Below are 23,557 nucleotides of genomic sequence, written 5' to 3'. Positions count from 1 at the left end.
ATTTTTGTTTTAATGACAACAATGCCTGTGGAACTTGTCAACAACTATATGACATCACTAAAAATCCTCAGTTCTGATCGAACATCAAATACATTTGATGGCAAGGCACTGCCGCCATGTAAATACTTCTGTCAACGCGTGGTATGTGGTGTGCGTCGAATGGGGAATTAACTCATAATAAAGATGAAGCGTACGTTGACGAAGGCGAAGAAATAGTTGAGTTCAGATTCCTTTAGGTGCTTTCACAAGGCATGAAAAACAGATATACAAAAACAGATATACAAAAATGAGGTGAGCTACTATATATATATAGTAGTTAAAAACTCTGTGTGTCTGTGTGTGTGTGTGTGTGTGTGTGTGTGTGTGTGTGTGTGTGTGTGTGTGTACTGTTTTTAACTACGATAGACAGGCAAAGATTCAACAATAAGCAGATAGAGAAACTATAGCACTTCCTTGCCTTGTACAGTTGATGTGATGATAGACAAAGCCAAGGGGGTGACCAGTAAAGGCCATAAATGCCATATACAGTAATGAATGGAAGTGACAATGAAGAACAGGGTGGCTGACAAGACAATGTACACTGCGGAGGTGATAAATATTAGGAATGTAGATTGAATAAAAACAAGTAATTTTCATATGTCCTGGCTACATAGTTTTTGGTCTTTAGAAACGGTGGTTTGCACAGAAAGATGTTCGACATTAGTAGATGCGATTTACACATTGTGGGTCCATTGCCAGGTCGGCCTCTCTTTGTTATTTAAAGTGTTCATCCTATTCTGTTTAACACTTTATGTGGTAGTGAATTCTCACGAATACTAGCCGCGGTTATGCTGGCTCACTTTTCCAAGGGAGACTTGGAAGGAAAGTCCTTGAATGAGACTTAATGATGAATACAATGAAGTGTCTCCAACGATCAATGGCGAAGTTGAACTGGTGCTTACTCAATACAAAGTAATTACCATTCTTGTGGTTCCCATATGCATGACAGTGTCGATACCAAAGTGGACATGGTAGTAAATTGAGTACTTCAGGAATCCATCCTACCTTTTACTCACAAAAATAGAAATCAATATAAGACACAGGCTAGTCCATTACCCATGTCTCTTACCCATGACACGGAGTACATGTGGAGATGATCATGTTTATGGATCTTGTCATTATTGATAAACAATAACCAACCTCAGCATTTCTGGACACATTTGTAGAAGTTGATTGAGGCATGTAGTGCTCCCTATCAATAGTCACGAATTCGCACTTGGCCACATTGCTTTTCCTTTACAAGGGATAAATATTTCAAAACAGTCTTTTTTTCATTATGTTAATTATCATTTAATAACTGAAATTGTATAGGAAATAGAATTATTAGATTTTTTTTTCATAATATGTTTTGTAAATAGATGCATGGTATTTTAAGCATGGTAGTACAAATTAGCAACTGTGTTAGTGGCTGTTTCCTCAAGGAGGGTTAAAGTATCGTTAAATTATTGTTCTCCTGAGAATGTACGAAGGACCCAAAACTTTTCTATGCGTGGTATTATTGTTCTTTAAACATTCGGTTAAATTGATCGTACAATCGCTAGTGGCTGAAAGGATGATATAAATCCAACTAAAGTCCATACAGGTAGCAAGGCACTGTAAGCCCCCATGGCCCCTACTATGGTGATCAGCTGGTGGCGATCTATAGCCTGTTTTTATACTGTCTTGTCATGTATGGTTAAAATGCGTTAAATTTCAATATTGATTTTAAAATATACATCTATGATTGTCTAGTTCTGTTTCTATCCTTCGTTGACAGGTTTTATGCTTTACCTATAAATATTTGTAACATATAACTTGATACAGTCACAATATGGCTCTAAGCTGATGTGACTTATAATCTTAACTCACTCACTCTCTCACTCACGATACTGCAGATTAACCACAAGTTGGATTTATCCTGAGCACTCAGGACAACATTCTTCAGATACATGGAGATCGTCAGGCTACACATAAATGCACAGATTTTACTTTTTCAACAGTCCGCTCCAGTAGGTTAGACACGTTATTTCCCATCAACTAAGGTGAAGCATGACATCCATATTGGACTTCTCGGGGCTTCAGAGACAGGGCGGTGGGTTAAAGCGTTTGCTCGCCCAGCCCAAGCCTCGGGTTGATTCCACAAGTGGGTACAATGTTTGAAGCCCAATTCTGGTGTTCCCCGCGGTAATGCCGCAAGAATATTCCTGAAAGCGGCGTACAATATCACTCACTCACAGATTTCAGAAATGTAAATATCTACAATCACAGAGACATTTTATACGTGGCCTTTATCATGTTAGATATCTGTAATCATAGCTGCTTATCTCTTGAAAAACCTCCCCTCATGATCATCCAGTTAAATTAAGCAAATCCATCCATTTCTTTCTGTGTTTCATGATACATGCCGATGGGTGGAAATTAACACCATCTCAAGATATGGTGGGTATAGCTTTGAGGTTTGAGCTTTTATAGAGTACCTTTAAATACTCCTAAGGACAGATACTTGAAAGTGAGAGAGGTTATCATAAAATCACTCAATAAGATAAATGTTTCGCAGAGGCGCATAAACATCTTTCCAAGCTGCAACAAAAACTAGTTATGCCCACTAAACGTTTGGAAGAATATAACAGTTTGAAAGAACTGGAAAAAGTATCTAATCCCTTCTAGGTTAGCCGTTGAAACTACACTGGAGGTTCCAGTGTCGCCATGTTATGGGAAACGTCCTGCTCACATTTTCCTTCACATTACCTCTACACAGACACGCCAGGTCGGACGCTCACATAGACGAGATCACAGTACAACAAGTGTTGTAAAAGAAACACTTTCTTATGGATGGACACCTGTCGTAGACCACCACCGAAACGCCGCGACGACATCACGGTACAACAAGTGTTGTAAAAGAAACACTTTTTATGGATGGACAACTTCCGTAGACCACCACCGAAACGCCGCGACGAGATCACAATGCAACAAGTGTTGTAAAAGAAACACTTTCTTATGGATGGACAACTTCCGTAGACCACCACCGAAACGCCGCATCCACTGCAATAAAGAAGTTGTCCATCCGTTAAAACTCTTCCTCTTCATCATATCAGCTACTAAATGCCACTTATGGAAGTCAAGTGTTGTAAGACCAAAACCAGAAGCTGCATTTAAAGTGTCCGGAATTGAAATTTATTCGAGCAGTAGTCTCTGAAAGGTAAGAGGTCAAGACATTTGTTGAAGGGGTTTTCATCTTTACTTGAACTGAAGAGTTGTTTTCATGTGAAGCGAGAGGTTTGCCAAAGCAGGCCCCGCACACTGGAATGAACTCACACCAAATATCTAGCCAATCAATGATTGTGAGATATTTCAAAATAGACTGAAGATCGTTCTGTTCAAACGAGTCTATGACCTGCACCTTTGAGCAAATTTTGGATTTAGGCGAACGACAAATATAAAGTTTACATAGCAGTGAAGTTAAACGTACTTGCACATTGCCTTTCCCGATAGTACAAGGTCGTGGATCTACCTTCTTAGCTTATTAAAGGAGAACACTTCGACATAAAATACACATCTTGACCTTTCTGCTATACGCCTCAAAAGGAGACTACCAGTAAACTACATGTAGGTCCCAGATACATTAGCCTTTTAGGTTGACATCCATTTTATGTGAAAGCAGGTGCTGTTCTCCACCATAGTCCCTACCTCACGATACCCTGATTTGTCACCACTGCAGCAAATCGGTTAATTATTTGAGATGTATCAACAATTACAACGTCATCCGAGTCCTCCAACAAGGCAGCAAGAACTCAATCAAACCCACCTGTCCAGGACTTGCATGATGTTTAGTGGCCTCAGCAAGACGAAGGTACCTGACCTGCATCAATGCACAATTTTAACACACTCGCTGCTGGTTTGCTTGTGGAGCCCCTTTTGTGTTGTGGTTCATACTTTGAAACGTTTATTTTCCATTTAATAACATTCGCAAGAGTTAAAGTTTACAACTGATTCTGTTTGTGTGTCACAGTAACTTTTAGCCCTCAATATAACATTCTTGGCTTATACACTATAAGAAGTAATCTGGAAATTCTCTAAAGAAACCAGGTCAGTTTTCATGAATGAGCTTACTAATGATTATCAGCAAGGCCACTATACTGTGACATGTGAAATTTTGTACCATACCCACATCAACTGGTTAATATCTAAGGCCACAATCCAGTGTTGTTCAGTTCCACTACTTGATCCTATTAGAGGCTGTAGATTTGGTTATGATACGCCTGGTCTGTAGCTGGTCTATAGTTAGACATTTGAGGAGACACTTCTTTTGCATTTTCTTGAATCATACAGAATCTGCTTTTGAACAGTGTGCATGTTCCCGGCAGAGTGAAGAACCTGCAGAATCAATTGCTTTGGTTTTATTCCCCAGGTGAAACAGGTATTAACACAGTCAGAAATAACAAATAAAGTGATATTATCACAGGGTTTATTTCATCTATATAGTGAGGAGTTGACAGTTGCCCTTCCTGATAATCAAAGGGTAAAATAGTCTCAAAAAGGGAATTTTCACACAATAAATGCAGTCATGTGATCAGATTGGTTAACAGAAAAACATTTCAATCACAAAATCTCTTAACATGTAGAACATGCACTGTCCTCTCAATGTGATGAATGGAAAGAAAATGCATTTGAAAAAGAATCATAATTACTTTTTTTTTAATGTAAATATCCAAATTTGGTATACACATTTACCAAAAAATAGAAATGTGTACAAGCAATGGAACAGAAAGATAACCTTTCCAGTATTCTCCCTGCTAAAAAGCATTCTCTTCAGAATGCAGAACGTTGTGAAATTAGTGACATTGAAGAGCCAGGTCAAAAAATAAACATTCTGCCATAAACTGAACTCAGTATTTTCAAATAAATAATAAGACAAAATGCAAACAACCTCTATTCAGCCTGGCTGAACAAATCACACAGTAACCATATCGCAACCTTCCATCATATATTCTTGACTACTGTACATAATTTGGGCAAGGCAAGACACTGGACAGTGAGCCCTGTGAGACCTATATATTGCATTCACCAGTTCTCAGTGTGTGCCAGATCATCATTCAACACAGTCCTGGTCTTGTCGTTTATGAAATTTAACTGAATGTCATAAGCTGTTTACATCTAAAAATAGACATAACAGATACGCATATATAAACCTTTGAAGCAAACTTGCATGTAATCATTGTATGTGAGAGTTGTAATATGATAAAATATATAACAGAAAATATTGCACATCAAGATTCATCCGTTCTTTCCGAATGCTCAGTGACTGCTCTCAAATGCTTTGATCTTCCTCCATCATAAACTGTGTACAATGAAGACAAAAAATAACATCTACAAATGTAAACATTTATGATATAAATAAATAACACATTGGACCACCCAAATCTCATTTTCAAATACTGTGAGTGTGGAGAACTATTTTTTTTCTTCCAAAAGATATAGTCACTTATCCTCTGGCAGTTTGTGATGCAAAATAGTTGATGCCAGTATGCATCTGTTTTCTTTTTTACATAAAAAACATATGCACAAATATATATCAATTACACTTACAACATCATTAAAAGAGTAAAAAATAGTTTCCTTAATCACATCACTTCTTTGGTATGACTTACACAATGACTGATATGTTTACCAGTCGCTGAGCATTCATGAAAGTCCTGGGGAATCAAAACAGTTGAATATAAATTGTGCCATAAGTTGTTCATTTTATAACTTACAGTCAGACATCACATAATGCATTAAAAGAAATATGTTAAAATATCACATTTTAGAATTCAAATTCACTTCAGAATCTGAAAATTGCAACTGACCCTTTCAAAAATAAATACTCAAAAATGTACAATAGGTATGATCCAAGATTGTACAAAAAGTGACTAGTTTCACAATCCTTCACACATCTGAGTAACAGCACCACACAAGGCAGGTCAAGATCACTCATTAACCTGCTTAAAGGGACACACATTTGTCTCTCGGTTTAACTTAAACTAAACTGAAGCAGTTAAACCATTATATTTCATATACGGCTGGGATGCATGAAGTTTCTCTTTAAATAACTTATAGTTTTACACTCTTGAATTGGTAATCCAGCAATGATTTAATAACATTTCATTGTGGTGACTGCAGGCAAACAGGAAAATCTAGATGAAGGGCAACTGGTTATCACATAGGCAGAGATATACTGAAGTCTTTCAATATTTTTCGAAAAATACACATCAATGAGGCACTGCTCTTCTTTCATTCCATCTGTCCTTGGTACAAATGTCTACCTGAAACAAGATTAGATACTAATAAATATAGGAACAGCATACATCATGTTAATTATTCTGTATTAATTCTGTAAATACTGCCTCTATTACATCATTACCAAAAACCCTGTACTTCGGCTGCATTATAACAAAATTTTCAACAGAAGTCATCTCCCCTGGTAACTACACACAATTACTTGTCAAGACAACTTTACCATTAATTGCAATCAACATCAAGCTCATCAGCTTGCCAAGCCAGGAAAACCCCACTTCTTTCCTAAGTCTGATACTCACTTAGAAGTATTGTTTTTGCACATCCAAGATGGTGTCCTCAGTAAAGCTAATATGTAAAAGAATTATCCAGTTTCATAATCATTTCCTTACAGGGTATATCATGCTACAATGGTTGTATTTCATTTATTACTAACAAATAGCCCATCCCAAATAATATTTATATATTGATATGTACTAGAAATATTAACAACCCCTAACACAACAAGTACTAGATGACTCACAAAAATAACCAAAAGCCCCCAAAAGTAATTACAATATATAGGTTTGAATCTCTTAGTATCACCATTGTTAACCTGTGTAAGAAAGAATATATAGGGGAAAAAAAGGAACTCTTTCCAAAATAGCAATGCTGTGTAGGGACAAAACTATTTCAGATTACAGTCAACAAAATGTCTCAGCATGGTTACAATGTGTGATACAAGTTTCTAGTTTCCACTCTCATGATATCGCTGGAGTAGTGCTAAAGATGGCCATACTCACACACTCAGTTCCTCTTAGAACATGTTTGTGTCTGTACCCAATGTAGTGGATTTGTAACAAATCATAGACCAATTTACAAAATAGAAGAATGATCATATCAAGCAAAGAATGTGGTATTTGTTCCATCCTGAATAACTGTACTGTGTTTTAAATCACTTACATGTTGAGCACATCATGCACTGCTTAACTCCGATGACTGCATGGCCTCATCAAGAGCCTTGGACACAACATCATCAGCAACTTGTTCTATCTTCTCTCCTGTTGTCTCAGACTTAGCAGCCTCACTTTCTCCTGCCCCAGCTTCACTGTCAGGTTCAGCTTCCAATTCCTTTACAACCTTGGGTGCAAATTTCTTCCTGCTCTCACTTACTGACTGATCAGCTTGAGGTTGAGCAGCAGCTTTTCGCTCCTTGCGCACACGCTTGCTTTCTACGGGTTTTTTGGCGGTCAGCTCAATCTTTGTGTAATCCAGTCTGAAGTTATCAGCCATTCTTCGTTTGTCATACTGATCAGCAAATGTGCGGATCTTGTTTGTTGGGAACCATGTTTCACTCCGTGACTTGATGATGGCGTCTGTCTGCAGCATCCACTTCATTTCCAGGCAGTCAGCCAGACTTGGACGGTTCCTGAAACAGAACAGATCTGCTCATACACAAGGACTTTGGCTGGCAACATCCATTTTTTGGGGCAGTTATCTCTCACATCTTGTATGTCACTGGTTACTTTCTGATTACTGCAGAGGCAGGATATGTCAATAGTAGCCTGAGTGAGTGAGTGAGTGAGTGAGTGAGTGAGTGAGTGAGTGAGTGAGTGAGTGAGTGAGTGAGTGAGTGAGTGAGTGAGTGAGTGAGTGAGTGAGTGAGTGAGTGAGTGAGTTTAGTATTACGCCGCACTCAGCAATATTCCAGCTATATAGCGGCGGTCTGTACATAATCGAGCCTGGACCAGATAATCCAGTTATCAACAACATGAGCATCAATCTGCCTATTAGGACATAGTCGCCTTTTATGGCAAGCATGGGCTGCTGAAGGCCTATTCTACCCCAGGACCTTCACAGATCAGTAGCCTCAGTACTGCATTCTTCAAATGACATGGATGATTACAACCTGTCTCATTCTGTGGGACTGGTCCTGCTTTATATGGGATTAGGAATCAAACGGACTGTAGGGGTCAGTAGACACAATCAAGGGAGAGTTACCACAAATATGACAGGGTTCTAAAGAATTGTACACATATAAGAGGAGATGATGTGGATCATCCCAAAATGTGGTATGTGTGAGGGGATGAGCTTTTTTGGTATCCGTAAGTGCATCAAATATTTCTTATGTACCATCCAATATAATTAATAAGCAGTCTATAACATACAGTAAATTCTTTAAAGTAGCACTTTTATACTACCTATGAGGAATATCTTTTGAAGTGTCTGTGTGTTAAACAGTACTCACCTTGGGATACGCTTGAGGAGTTTGAAGATAAACTTTAGACCTTCCTTTGAGACATTTTCATACATATCATTAGCGTTATATCTGTTGTATGCAATGTTGGCAAGTGTCACATCATCTGTGTCTGCGGAGAAGGGGGACTCCCCACTCAGTCTGAAACACAAGGTAACATTGAGGTCAGGTCATGGATGCCTCTCACTAAAATGACACTTTATGATACCAATAAGGAACAGATATTTTCTGCTTATAAAAACCCTTCAATCTTGACAAATTTATGGTGAAAACACCAGACTATTTGTACAATATCATTGAACACTGATCACAGTTTCGCCCTGAACTTGCCAGCGAGTACTCACAGAAGGAAGGCAAGGACACCTAGTCCCCACAGGTCAGCAGAGCAGCCTACTCGCTCTTGTGTAACAACCTCAGGAGCTGAAAGTGAAATGTGAAGAGGTAAAAAATGACATAAACTTCAAAAAATGAGAATCATGATGATTCACAGAAAAGTTTATAGGAGTTATTTGCCAAACTTGTGAGTCATGAAAATAGTTTGTCTATTAATATGCTGATTACAGTCTACATTTTACAGTCTAATTGATTTTGTAAACTGAATTTTCTTGAAACAAGTACAACCACATAATTCCTCACATTATTATCTCCCTTGGTGATAGATACTGTCTCCCCAATAGCTGCTTATGAATACATGACAAGTTGTATTGATAACAACTAATTTTTTAGTCTCTACACAACTTTTCAGAGCTAGGTCTTGCTCCTTCATCAGGTGAATGCTGAGTCAGCACAAAGAGTGAAAATGCATGTAGAATAAACATGTTTACACAATGCACGGAGGCAGAATGTACAAGAAGTTATTATCCATAAAATGTGTCATGTATTCATGTTCATCTAACTTCTAAATGCCTTATAAACACAGTTATTTAAGATATTGAAAAAACCCTCCAATTTTCATGGCAACAGGTTCATTTGTTTGAGATCTGATCTCCCTAAGAAATATTCACTCTCAATTACTCACGCATGAAATCAGGGTATCCCATTCTTGGCACTGTCTCTCCCTCTGGTGAGATCTTTCTTGCAAGACTGAAATCAACCAGCTTGATGTTGAGACTCTGTCTGTTGGCCATGATGATGCTTCCAGGCTGAAGATTCAGATGGGCATAGCCGTGGCGATGCAAGAATTGTAAGGCATCAATCACTTGCCGTAAAACACACACAACAGCATCCTCGCTGTATCTCCGTCTGTAACCAAGGTAACGAGCAATATTGTCCCCAGTCATTTTCTCCAACACCAGGTAAAAGTCTGTGTTTGTTTGGAATCCTTCCAAAAGTTGTCCGACATGGTTGTGTTGGATGCCTTTGAGAATGTTAAACTCACGTAAGCTGTCACTTTCATTGTCTTTTGTTAGAGGCACCACTCGCATTATATGATCCTGTTCTGTTGCAGCATTGTTGCAAGATAGGTACTTCGAGAACTTGCCCCTGGGAAGAACAAAAGCATCACGTTTAATTCCATTACTAATTCAAATGCTTCATGCCAGTATCATTTCTGGTTCTCATATTACATGTACATGCTTTTCTGGACACGTTTTGTTGATGTTTACTTTTTTTTCACCACAAAAAGTTTTTAATCCTGGCTTGATTCAAGAATCACAGGGAACACTGTGCTCCAGTGGTCTAAGGCACAGCAATTCTATGTGGGATGTTATATCAGCACAATACCTTTGATTCAAGAAAATAGTAAACATCTTTCATTGTCTGGCTTTCCTTCCTCATCAAACTGACATGCCGTGATAAAACTTCGATATTGTTTACAGCAGCAATTAACCCAGATGACTTACTAACTCAAGAATCATGTATTACTAGTAGAGAGAGAGTTAAGTTTAGCCACTTATAGCAATATTACAACAATTCCATTGCAGGGGACACTAGAAATGTGCTCATGTGGAGAATCGAACCTGGGTCTTCGGTATGACAAGCGAACACCTTAACCACTAGCCTACCCTAATGCCCCTTGTATACAGGAAGTAGATGCATGTCCTGATTTGGGGAAAATCCATGAAAAATGTTAGTTTTCTTTGACTTTTGAAACTTTCATGAGAGGCTGATATAATTTGCAAAAACCAACCACATAATGAAGTTTTAACCACCATTATAAAACAGCTAATGCTAGCAGGTCCAATACTGACTTCCAGAGTGTGTCTCCGAGATTGTACACATCTTCTGGTTTGGTCTTCTTCAGCTCGGGTTCAGTCTCTACCTCCTCCACTTCACTAACTTCCCATCGACTTGCTGGTGGTTCTGGTGGAACAGCCTGACGAAGTCGCAACAATCGTAGTTCATATTCAGGATCAGAGGTAATAGCTGGTGCACCTGTTACAGAAAATTATAAAGTAAGTAATACTAAAACCAAACATCTCTCTTTCTCAATCAGTTACGCACCTCCAGCCTATTTATACTGAGAATACAAAGTTAAGCACACTCAGTATATTTTGCCAATATGGGTTGTCTTAGCTGTCTCATAGGAAATCTTTCAGAAAACAAAAACTATCATAATTTGGTTCAGTACTTTAAGTTTAAAAACAGAACCATTATTGAAATTATCTTTTACTTTAAACAGGATGAATGCATTTTGTTTTCCTCAAAAAGGTTACCTTCTTTTGAAAAGTGAAAATCAGAAATGATTGTTATATGGTCACATGATTGTTATTTATGACTAGTGAAACCTAAGTATAATTGTGTTGTGTAGGTAGGATAGGTATAGTTGTTTTGCTTTAAAAAGCAGTGCCATCATATCTTTAACAATATTTCCTTAATTGTAAATACAAGAGATTATGTTATCCCTAAGTCATTTACTAGATGAACCTTCTCTATATACAGTTTTGTCTTCACAAGTATTTCAGCCTAACGTTTCCACAATCATCACATCTAAGTTTTGAAACAGGCTGGCACTTATCTTTTTATTCTTGGTATATTTCTGTGTGCACTTGTTTGAACTGTGTACCTGCGTCTCCATTTTTCCTAAAACTAGAATCACCCATCTACATCCAGCCCAATTTGTGTATCTCTTTATCACCCTTTAGATTAATTAGAGACTTTTGGTTGTCTAATAGGCAATGCACATGTACCATTAAGTTGCACTGATAGTATGAATCCATTTCACCCTGTTCCAACAGTTGGTGTGGACAACCTTGACAGTTTGTGAATTTTGACACTGAATTAAACTCACATGGGGATTTCAACTATTGACATCATAAAAATATAATTATAAAATGTTTTGAGAATATGCTAATTATTTTATCAATGAAGAGGTAGTAGATGGACTTAAAAGTATCTCCTGAATGTTTTACTATTTGAAATAACACGACTGAACAACGTAGTTGTAAGCCGAGGAAAGTTATGTAGGTTCAATGATATTTGTCTGCAACAACAACCATGGTTAAATGCATTGTGTCCCAAACCAGGAGAAATGGATAAAATGGTTGTGGAAACCACACAAAACACATCTACAGTATGTTACAGGTACTAAATTTGAAACATGAACATTTGCCAGTTAGTATTTAGAAGGTAAGTATCAAGTGATAGGAAATGACAGATTATCTTTCCCCGAGTTAAATTAACTATGTAATGAACATAGCGAGGGTAAGATAATCTGTCATTTGCTGTCATGAGGCGGTTACTGTTTTTATTAAACATATCTCTTTTCAGTCTGAATGAACGCTAAGATGAAAACAGCATTCCCTATAAGAAAACCTGAGATGTGGGTAATCCTAATATTCCTACGTTTTTATTTCTGAAACAGTCCATCAACATTCACCAAAAGGTGTACCATCCCAAGGGACTTACTCGGAAAATAATACACCATGTCTTCCTTCCCATATGGGCAATAAAGTATAGCATGGTTGAATCCATATTATCAGAAAGCACATAAATAAGCATTTGCACTAGATTCACCCATCTAACTCCATCTCAAAAAGCTCAGTGAAGACTTCTCCTCACTCCTCAATCACCCAAACACCCAACAGTTGCATACCTGCAGCTTTGGTTGTGACCTCCACAGAACCCCAGCTGTAAGGACTGGGCCCAAACTCATTGACTGCACATACACGGAACCTGTAGGGTGTGTCTGGTGCCAAACCTGTTGCTATGGCACACTCTGTGGTCACCTTGGCAGCAGTCTTCCATTTCTCGGCACCTACAGATAATGACATAACTGTCAGCACACTTTACACATTCAAATAATGTCATCATTATCTTGGTAGACTATGAGTACATATTCTGCAGCCGACTTATGATGGTTGAAACAACAACCAGACAAACTAGGTAAATCTGGGTATAAAGTAACTCCAAATAAAGCTAGGTCCTTTGATTCAAACCAGTCTTTGACATAATAGCTGCGTAACCCTCAGGAAACAGGTAGAGCTCACGTTCCATGAATGTGAAATAATATTGTTGAACTGAAGGCTAGATTTACTCAACCAATCTTTAACTCCAGATGCAGAATAACATGATCTACTCATCTCCAAATATGTTCTTTCAACAAGTGTAATCCATGAATGTTCAGGTAAGAACTGATCTTCAGTAACCTATGCTTGTCATAAGACGTGACTAAAGGTGTCTGGTGGTGACTGATTTGGTTGACACATCATCATATCCCAGATGTGTAGATTGATCTTCACTGGATTGCCTGATCCAAACTCAATTATTTACAGGCCACTGCCAAATAGCTGGAACATTGCTAAGTGTATTGCTTCACCTTGCCTCCACTCACTCACTCACTCACTCAACCACTTACTCAACCACTCACTCAACCACTCACTCAACCACTCAATCAATCACTCAACCACTCACTCAACCACTCACTCAACCACTCACTCAACCACTCACTCAACTACTCAACCACTCACTCAACCACTCAATCAACCACTCATTCAACTACTCAACCACTCACTCAACCACTCACTCAACCACTCACTCAACCACTCAATCAACCACTCAATCAACTACTCAACCACTCACTCAACCACTCACTCAACCACTCAATCAACCACTCACTCAACCACTCACTCAACCACTCAACCAAGCAACAGTAAGGCAGCCTATTGGTCGGGTATTGACTCAATGGTGTTTCCTGTTAGTGTTAAGTCTCACCTGGTTTCTTGCAATCAACCCTGTAGTAGAGAATATCTGAGTTGCCATAAGATTTGGGAGAAGTCCAGATAACAAAGGCCTCATCAGACGACGTCTGAGTTACCACTGGACGGCCTGGCCTTTCTGGGGGCTCTGTAGGAGAGACACATAGCAGTTTAACTCACTGTAGCTTACAGTCATTGACATGTCAGACAAGGACACCTCTGTTTTAGAATTACATACATGCAAATCAGACATTTTAACACCTTGTATTTGAAAGTTTATACTGAGTACAGAAGAATCTTTGAAACCAAGCGAATGCAGAACACAAGGATTTGTCAAGAATTATAGAAAGTTATGCTTCTTGCTGTACACCTATATACTTATTTAAAACAATTAAAAATATGTTTTTGATGTTGGACATAAAAAGTATCCTAACCACTACTTCACATGTATAACTTCAAATATACCTTTTGAAACATCATAAATACAGTTTTGTCATTCAGCATACAGATGTAAGTATGTGTTTGTAGTTAAAAGTATCCGACATAGCTAAAAGTGACTTCACATTACTAACATGCACCATTCTGGACAAAAACGTCTGTTCCAGTTACACTCAAGCTCAAGCTCTTCCTGACACTCCATGATGTTAAAGATTTCGCTTAATGACTGACTGACTTCTAGTATTTCTATCATGTTTTTGTCTTCTCTCACCTCCAATCATCAGCCTGCAACGACATGAGGAGCGGCCATATTTATTCCGGGCCACACATTTGTATATGCCAGTGTCGTACTCCTTCACATTGGAGAGAGTGAGGTAAGCTCGACCATCACCACACACGCCAGTCTTTGTTCGGGTAGCATCTGAGAGAAGTTCCTCGTTACGATACCAGGCTACTGTTGGCATGGGAGGCCCCATCATGTGACAACACAGCGTGATTGTCTCCCCTACCCCGACAGCCATGTCCTCCAGCTTGGCCTTGAAGGTTGGACCAGGGAACCCTGCAAACACAAATCATTTCTCTTTGTGAAGATGGCTATATTGAACTTTAAACACATTGCTTGTTTGTTTTTGGAACTACTCGTTAGTTTTCTCAGAGTGCAATGATATTCACGACTTGAGTATTTATTCCTTCCTTTGGAATAACAGAATGAAAGCGGTACAATCTTATCTGAATTTTATCATATTGTTGAGTGCAATGTCCTTGGTAACCAATCTCACTAAAACCAATGTTACACATGTATTTTGTAACAAACAGACATTAACTCTTCTTTTTCATTAAAGATTAATTTCTGCAGGTTCATCGTGGAAATAAAATGACGCGTTTCAAGTACCTTCTGTGGAAACAGATCCAAGGGATGATCTCTTGGAAGCAATGCTCATCTCATCAGAATCTTTAGGTCTTTTCTCTCTCATATCTGCGATCCAAGCCATTTCCTTTTCTAAAGAAGGAGGCAGGGTCTCCTTGTCAACATCGGACAACAGGCGGCGCTCGCGGACAGTAGGTGCCCTCGCTGAGTAATCATCATCCCCATAGACATCATCTTCAAGCTCAAAGCTGTCATCAGGCTCTCCAGCCTGGCGTCGGTAACCACGGACTCTCAGAGAGTAATCTGTGTCCTTTGTTGGGTAGAGCTCTGACTCATGGCCAGGCTGGTAACGTAGTTGCCAGTCATACCTAGCACAGGAAGATAGAGAGTCACTTTGTGATAAAGTGTTTTGTTTTCATTACTTGCCCAGTATGACTGGTTTTGTGCCAGGAATTTCTGACATATGCATATGATAAAGTTCAGTGTGATGCTTAATATCTTCAAATATTCATTTGTTTCAGGAACACAGTAAGTAATGTCTGTCATTGAGAAATCAAACACACCATGATTATCTAAAGAACTAAAATTTGAGGTTTCAAATTATCATGTAAAGTACACATCAACCAGAAAAAGTTTTAAGAAATAGCAACCATCAATTCGTATCAAAGAAAATATTGATAAGCATAATCTGCATGACTTCCAGTAATGGAAGAAATCTACTAAATATTTTTTTTTCCATTCGTCACAGAACCTGAGTGTGTTTCTCTCACCATGACTCGTCATCAAGAAACTCTCCATATGCCTCTGACCCTGGGAATGAGATCTTGCCTGTGGCCGAGTCAACCTCTGGGTGGAGACCTCCATGGCGGGGAGTTCCCTCTAACAACTTGCTCAGACTGCACAGGTCAGCCACAGTCCTCATAGGAGGTTCACCAGCCTGGAGGCAAGGAAACAATGTACACACTGAAAGGTGGACCCCATCAGTTATATTCACAAAACTAATGTGAGATGAAAACCTAATCAAAGGTCTCTGTGGTGGTATTGTGTTTATACACCTTGTAACCATGTTGGATGCTGTGTTGTAGTCTATTGGTTGAAGCATTCATTCACCATACCAAAGGTACGAGTTTGATTCCCACATGGATACAATGTGCAAAGGGCATTTCTGGTGTCCCTACTGTGATGTTGCTTGATATTTCTACAAGCAGCATAAAAACATATTCACTCACTGCTACCATGTTACACTTCATCCAAAGATTTATCAAAGGTTCACATTTTTGCTCCCTACTTATTTACCTGGCGTGCCTGAGCTTGGTACGTTTTGAGTTTCCCAACATCAATTTTGGCACCTCCATTTCGGTCAGTTGTGTTCTTCAGCCAAGGGTGTTTCAGGCACTCATCAACTGTCAGACGTTCCCTGGAAACGAAATTATAACAGACTATTGAAACCATGTGCATACTTCACAGCCTTCTCTGTCTCTGCAAGCTTCAGCATTCAATTACTGTTACATCTATGGCTCTGTCAAGTTTTCATATGAACCTTTTAAACCTTTTAAAAAAATTTTCACATGTGTTTACAACTAAACGTTTCATATGTTAGCAGTTGAGGAAAAAATGTATACCATGTTTGCCAACTAGGTGTGTCAACAGCTTCTCCAGTGTTAATGAACACGACAAGTTGTCAAAACGTTCAAATGCATCACTCAATCAGCAAATCTACAGCTTTATATCAAAAACAGAATGAGCAATGCTGTCAGGATACAATGACACTCAGTCAGGTCAGTTCACTATGACTTGGACTTCATGAAGAATATCCATCCAAGAACTATTCATCCAAAGCAGCTAACATCATCATCCTCAACCCAACCCAACATGGAGCACAGGGGACCTGTCTGTAACTTCCATAGGGTGCACATAAAGTTTTACTGACAAACCACAAACAAAATCTAAACTGCACATGTAATCATTTTCCTTACGTTGGATCCAGGACAAGGAGTTTGGAGATGAAGTCCTTGGCATCAGCAGAGATTTTGCTGAAGGCGGAGTCAAACTCCCAGTCACAGTCTACAGTCTTGATGAGAGAATCTCTGATAGTGTTGTCATGGAAAGGAGACACACCACTCAGCCTGCAAAATGGTTGGCATTACTTTTAATTGATACCTCTTTGAACAAATACACTTGATTATTTATTTATTTATTTATCCAAATCCTGACTTCACTTTTAAAAAGAGTTCAGAATCATATCAATATACATGGCTACATAATTCTATACTTAACATTCCAGTTCAGGGAATATGTGGGAATTCTCACATAAAAACAAATCTAGAAAGTGTCCCACTTAATCATTGATACTCCAGGTGATATTTGACATGAACCTATTCCCATCCACTTTCCCAATATGGATATATCAACAATAAAAACTCTTCTTTCCTATCTCCACTGAAGTGAAACTATATATAATACTCAGAAAAGCCTTGATAATTGTATGCAATATTGTATTTACAGTTCCCTGTTCTGTATATTCAATGTGGTAAAGGGACACTGGAGGTACTTACAGTATGTAAGTCAGGACACCGACTGACCACATGTCGCTAGCCAGAGTGACCGGCTCATGGTCAATCTGCTCTGGGGAGGCATGTCCAGGTGTACCAAAGTTAAACAGAACATCTTTGGTGTGAATAAGTTTCTTTGCAAAGCCGAAATCAATCAAGCGGAGCTCATCCGAGTCAGGGCTTGGGAACATCAAGTTAGTTGGCTGAACAGAAAGTAATGAGTCAGATTGACATGCATGATATTATAAAGGGATTATAGTCAGATTATACCCTAGTAAATTTAACTGTCATGTTTTTACAGTGTTTACTGTCTCTGTAACAAGATCTTGATGACGGCATGTGTTTCAGACAAATATGTCTTTAGTAGGTTTGAGACATTTTTTACAATTTATTTATGTGATAATCAAGAATACAAGTATGTTAAGCACAAAAAAACAAGTGGATACATTTCTTTGTCAATGATTATCAAAGCCATATCCATACTTTCACATACTAGGATATGGGAAATGTGGTTAACAAGATATTAGTCAACACTCAACACTGGGGTACAACATTTCCAACAAAACTGCAGAAAATAAACAAGTTTCAAAGTGTTTCTTATGCACTTTCACATCTAAACTTGATTCTAGCTGACTTCTCAAACACACAAAATGTCGCTTGCATATTTTTGTCTCCTAAGTTTGTGATGCAATTATTGCAAATTTTGCGTTTTTGGTAGGTACCAAGCTAAAAAGTCACAAAATGGAGATCATGAGATTGAAATATAGCAAAATCAAATTACTTGAGTCTGACAGATAATATGCAAAAAAATAACACATAAAAACAGCTGCATCTGTATCATTTTCTAGGTGAAGTCGGCTACTTTTGGGTACCCCTCGATTTGTCAGTTTTTGCTGACTACGCCCTATAGGTCTCCCATCCAAGTACAATTATATTTACATGCTGAAAAGTGCAGAGTTATGCACCTTTGGTTTGTCAGAAACCAGTGATCATGTTTCAATTCCAGATACCATTAAGGCATTTAAAATTCAATATACAGTGTTCCCAGAAATTATTGAGAAAATCTTTGTTTTTTTTCTAATGATGCTAAGATTGGAAAAAGGGCTTTCACTATGCACTAAGCATACTAAATAAGGGAGACAACTCTTGAAGGCTTAGACGGCAGCTCATTACGTCAAGAGTTATCTCCCTTGTCTGAGCAGACGGCTTCCTGTGTTGACATGGCAGAATTTACAGCAAGAGAGAAAAGAAAGCTCATTCTAGATGATTTTGAAAGGGGTGAGGCTGATGCTAAAGTGTTAGCTTGTAGACATGGTATTCCTCTGTCTACAGTATACAGAACTTTGAAGAATATTCAAACAGGAACCGGGATAGAGCACAAAGCAGGGGCAGGTCGGCCTAGGAAATTCAGTGTTGTGGATCGCCGAAGACTTGAGCAGACCGTGAGTAGGGGCAAATTGAAAAGTGTTGAGAACATCAGAAATGAAATGATTAGCAGAGGAAGTCCTCAGGTATGCAATGAAACAGTTAGGTAGGAAATACAGAGACTTAATTGGGTGAAAAAACGTGGAATTCCCTCGCCGTTGATGAAAGATGCACAAAAGGAAAAACGTTTAAACTGGTGTCGGGCTCATAAAAATCAAGATTGGGATAATGTTTTCTTTTCGGATGAAAGTTCTGTTTGGCTTTTCCCTAATTGTGTAAAAATTTGGACCAAAGATACTGTCAAACCTATCTACCAGCAACCAAAACATAGCCCAAACATAGAAGTTTCATATGTGGGGTGACATATCGGCTCGCGGAGTGACACCATTGTGTGTTTTCACAGGAAACTTGACAAAAGAAAGATACGTTGACATTCTAAATGGTCACCTTCTTCCGACAGCACAAACATTGTATGAAGATGATTGGATTTTCCAACATGATAATGACCCAAAACACACTGCGCGCTACACAAAACAGTGATTGTCGGGCGAAAATGTTCAAGTTTTAGACTGGCCCAGTTACAGCCCAGACCTAAACCCAATTGAGAATGTGTGGGGAGTCATGAAGGACAGAATAAACCAAAAGGGACTGAGAAATATTGAAGATATGAAGGCCGAGGTGGTCCAATATTGGGATACCCTGTCACACGATTACCTACAAACTTTGATGGGTAGTGTGCCTAGGCGTATTCAAGCATGCATTGCTGAGCGAGGAGGTCTAACAAAGTACTAAAACAAGACTGAGACTGCAAAAGGATGATGTTTTAACATGTTTATGTAAGTAAAACGCCAGAAGTTAATAAACGTAATGAGTTACATGACGCAACATGATTCTCAATAATTTCTGGGAATACTATATACCATTCATGTCTGTAGGGATATGAAATGTGATCAAATGTGAGCTTCTCCTCACCTTGATGTCCATGTGTACAATGTTCTGCTTGTGAAGCTCTTTAAGGCCTTCCAACAGTTTTCTGATGTAGAAGGCAGCTCCATTTTCAGATAGACTTCCAGATTTGATGATGCGGTCAAGAAGAGATCCCCCTTTCAGTCTGGAAGGGGTTAAGGTCAACAACAGGGCTAGGATGGGTTGGAAAAACTGGAATCATTCACTTAACCAAATCAGAATTGAGTTCCCAGAAATGTAAGGTATACAATGCTTCTGTCAACTAACTGATTATTCAATTACCAGTTGACACAGATTATTACAGAAAACTTGCAAGGAGGGCAATAAGACACTGAAACTTAGACTATTTAAATCATGTCTGTTTACCTAATACATAGTGCAACACAACACCCCCTCCCGCACCCTCACCTTTAAAATTTATGTACAAAGTAACACATCCCACCCCCCCTGCATGTCCTGTAAAACATCAACGACACACCCAGTACAGGGGGCGGTGGGGTAGCCTTGTGGGTAAAGCATTTGTTTGCCCTGTTGAGGACCCGGGTTCGATACCCCACATGGGTACAATGTGTTAAGCCTATTTCTGGTGTCCCATCCATTGATGTTGCTATAATATGGCTAACAGCAGCATAAAACTAAAGTCACTCACTCACCCTAGTACATGTGCACAAAACTGAGGAATCCCCCATAAAATCATCCTCATTTCCCAACCCCCAAACCCACTCTCACTGACAGCCACAAATTATGAGATGTTCCTTAGGTAAAGATAACAATGCAGAATTTGACAAATGGTCTCTGTTGAGGATACAGTTGGTTGACCGTGATGAGTTTCTTGGGTGTTTCATATGCATCATGAAGTGACAGGAGGTTCTTGTGGTCTACCATCCTCGATGTTTCAAGTTCTGTCCTGAAGAAATCCTTCTCGGTGTCATCACGTACTCGCACAAACTTGGCAGCATACACATTGCCGGTTGATTTCTCAATGACTCTATGCACAATGCCATGACGACCTCTGGATGTGAGATGAATCAATTAGTACCATACCAGTGAATACAGAGTAATAATTGTATTAGTGTCTTGCATCATAAATGTTGCTGTCATTCTAACCTCTGCAATATACAAATTTGCCCTTGTTATCCAGATTCAGATATGGAGAGTATCCCTTCTGCTAGTTAATATATACCTGTATGCATTAGAGTTGCAACCAATCCACCAAAAGTCAAATATGATACATGCCACAAATATTGGCTAATGAATACCAGTATGGGGTAACTATTAAAATAAAAACATAGAAGTTGATGAATATTCATTATAATCAGTGAATTCATGTTTACAGTTAGCATCAGGAGTGGGTCGTTACAGATCTAGTATATATGAATGTGTCTTACCTTCCAAGCTCTTCCAAGACATAATAATCATCCTCAATGTTGGATGTGTCTTTGAAATCTATGGTACTCCGAGTTGGCATGACATCTGTGGACAGGAACCTTCAAATTACTACCCTTTCCAAGAGTGAGAGAGTGAGTGAGTGAGTTCAGTTTTACGCCGCACTCAGCAATATTCCAGCTATATGGCAGCAGTCTGTAAATAATCACGTCTGGACCAGATAATCCAGTAATCAACAGCATGAGCATCGATCTGCACAGCTGGGAACTGATGACACGTGTCAAACAAGTCAGAGAGCCTGACCACCCGATCCCATTAGTACCCTTTCGCCTCTTAGTCGCCTCTTTTGACAAGAATAGTTGCCTTTTATGGCAAGCATGGGTTGCTGACCTTCACAGGTCCCTTTCCAAGAGAATATGTCCTGTGCTTAATTGTTTAGGGTATCAACTATTTGAAAATAAATCACAAGGGATTAAATTCCAGAAAGAGGTCTTTTGTTTGGGAGGAAAAGAATAGTGATAACCATACAAGACATGATTCATAGCTGGGAATGTCAGAATGAAATGGACCAAGAAATATTCACTGCTGAAAAATAATATCAATGGTTTGTTCCATTAAAATGTGGAAAATTTGCACTACTGATAGTGGAAATGGATAGAAACAGAAATCACTTTCTGTGCAAATTGTTGATGATTATCTAAATGATTCAGGATATGCTGGCACATACAGCTTACAAAACTCTTATCTCCGGATACATATGACAAGTTATCATCACAAGGTCACAAGCTGCTCAACCTTTATCAGATAAATATGGAATTAGATCAAGGCCTTGTTTTTTAAGTAAAAATTGTGGCAAGTCCAAATCCAACAATAGAAAACATGTCGATAAAAGGTCAAACATTCATCTTGAAAATCCCAGTCAGGTTTTCATAGGACAAGTAAAAATAAATTGGTATAAACTGATTTATACAAAACCACACAGACCTGGGCAGGTAAATCATACCCATGCTGACTAATGGGAACAGGTGGTCAGGCTTGTGTACACATGTCATCATACCCTAATATGTAGAATGATTCTCATGCTGTTGATCACTGGATTGTCTCAGACTTGGTTATTGACAGCTGTCAAAAAGCTGGAAAATTGTTGAGTGCTGCATTAACGAACAACCAAACCAAATTGTTAATTCTTGTGTAGTTACCTTCCACAGTGAGCCTGCAAGAGCAGTGCACCTTCCCAGCAACATTCTCAGCCACCACCATGTACTGGCCTTCATCCATCGACATCACATTGTTGATGTTCATCGTCCAGGTGTCGGGCTTCTCGTGGGACACATAGATTCGGGATGTCTCTGACAGAGGGCGCCAGTCCTTGCTCCACTTGACAGATGGGGCGGGATAACCATCAATACGACATAGAAGCTGACCGGAACCTCTTTCCACAAAGGTCGTATCCTTCAGTGGCACCACAATGGTTGGAGGATCTGCAATTTGCAAGCAGAATGTCTTGTCTTTATGCTATCATTGAGATTTTTACATCTCCTGCTAGTAATAACAAGTGACAAAACTCTTATCACATCCACAAGAAATATTTCGATTGCTCAATTTCGACTATATCATGAGCATGCTTTTTTTAATCCGTGTGAAACACTGATGATACCAGGTGTTCATAGAAAGGTAAGCATGTCCTCCCACACTAGTAGAGGCAAAGGCAAGTGATAAAAGCTTTGAAACATATGATACAAGTAAGAAGAAGACATGGTCCTCAACATCCCCTGCCAGTGTTCTCTTCCTTATTGTTCCTGTCTTCCTGTTACTGAGAAACTCTGTCCCCATTGAGAATAATGTGCACTAAGTGAAGAAACGCATGGCAAGGGCCATAACTCTGTACAGCATTATAACCTTTGTTTTCAAGGCATTCGTGTCCTGAAAACACATGCCAAATTCGGTTTCCCTATCCTTAACAGATTTAAGAAAATCTGTGCCCATCATCTTGGATGGACAGAGCTCAAACCTGTATCCCCCTCCCACTTCACAGTGGAGGATAAAGAATACATAAGACATCACTTTCATCGCAGACACATCAAATTTTGAAATATCCTTAACATGCCTACCCTAAAACCGTCTAAAGGTTTTATTGAGGTCTTGAACATTGTAACCTTGGTCCAACAATTTCTAAATAAGTCATATGATTTTCACTGAGATGTTGATAAAAATCATACCGATTATGCCTCAAAAGTTGTGAAATATTAACATGAAAGGC

At 38.9% G+C, this 23,557-nt stretch overlaps 1 protein-coding gene across 1 annotated transcript in view; it reads right to left on the bottom strand.

Moving 5' to 3' along the window:
• Positions 1 to 4,469: 4,469 nt before the first annotated feature.
• Positions 4,470 to 23,557, bottom strand: part of LOC137297677 (obscurin-like) — a 144,065-nt gene continuing 124,977 nt past the window's right edge. Inside the window, exons 55-72 of the mRNA XM_067829592.1 lie at positions 22,497 to 22,778; positions 21,300 to 21,384; positions 20,720 to 20,923; positions 19,918 to 20,056; positions 17,524 to 17,723; positions 16,945 to 17,094; positions 16,265 to 16,385; positions 15,739 to 15,905; positions 14,993 to 15,336; positions 14,372 to 14,659; positions 13,679 to 13,810; positions 12,561 to 12,722; positions 10,717 to 10,900; positions 9,546 to 10,009; positions 8,872 to 8,947; positions 8,519 to 8,668; positions 7,234 to 7,699; positions 4,470 to 6,320 (exon numbers count right to left, since the gene is read on the bottom strand). Of these exons, the coding sequence (XP_067685693.1) occupies positions 7,246 to 7,699; positions 8,519 to 8,668; positions 8,872 to 8,947; positions 9,546 to 10,009; positions 10,717 to 10,900; positions 12,561 to 12,722; positions 13,679 to 13,810; positions 14,372 to 14,659; positions 14,993 to 15,336; positions 15,739 to 15,905; positions 16,265 to 16,385; positions 16,945 to 17,094; positions 17,524 to 17,723; positions 19,918 to 20,056; positions 20,720 to 20,923; positions 21,300 to 21,384; positions 22,497 to 22,778 (3,602 nt within the window). The 3' untranslated portion in view covers positions 4,470 to 6,320; positions 7,234 to 7,245. The remainder of the gene's footprint in view (positions 6,321 to 7,233; positions 7,700 to 8,518; positions 8,669 to 8,871; positions 8,948 to 9,545; positions 10,010 to 10,716; positions 10,901 to 12,560; positions 12,723 to 13,678; positions 13,811 to 14,371; positions 14,660 to 14,992; positions 15,337 to 15,738; positions 15,906 to 16,264; positions 16,386 to 16,944; positions 17,095 to 17,523; positions 17,724 to 19,917; positions 20,057 to 20,719; positions 20,924 to 21,299; positions 21,385 to 22,496; positions 22,779 to 23,557) is intronic.

The sequence above is a fragment of the Haliotis asinina genome, chromosome 10 (genome assembly GCF_037392515.1).
Source record: "Haliotis asinina isolate JCU_RB_2024 chromosome 10, JCU_Hal_asi_v2, whole genome shotgun sequence".
NCBI classification, from domain to species: Eukaryota; Metazoa; Mollusca; class Gastropoda; order Lepetellida; family Haliotidae; genus Haliotis; species Haliotis asinina.
The sequence above is the reverse complement of the archived record's forward strand: the minus strand, read 5'-3'. Positions and strand labels throughout refer to the sequence as shown.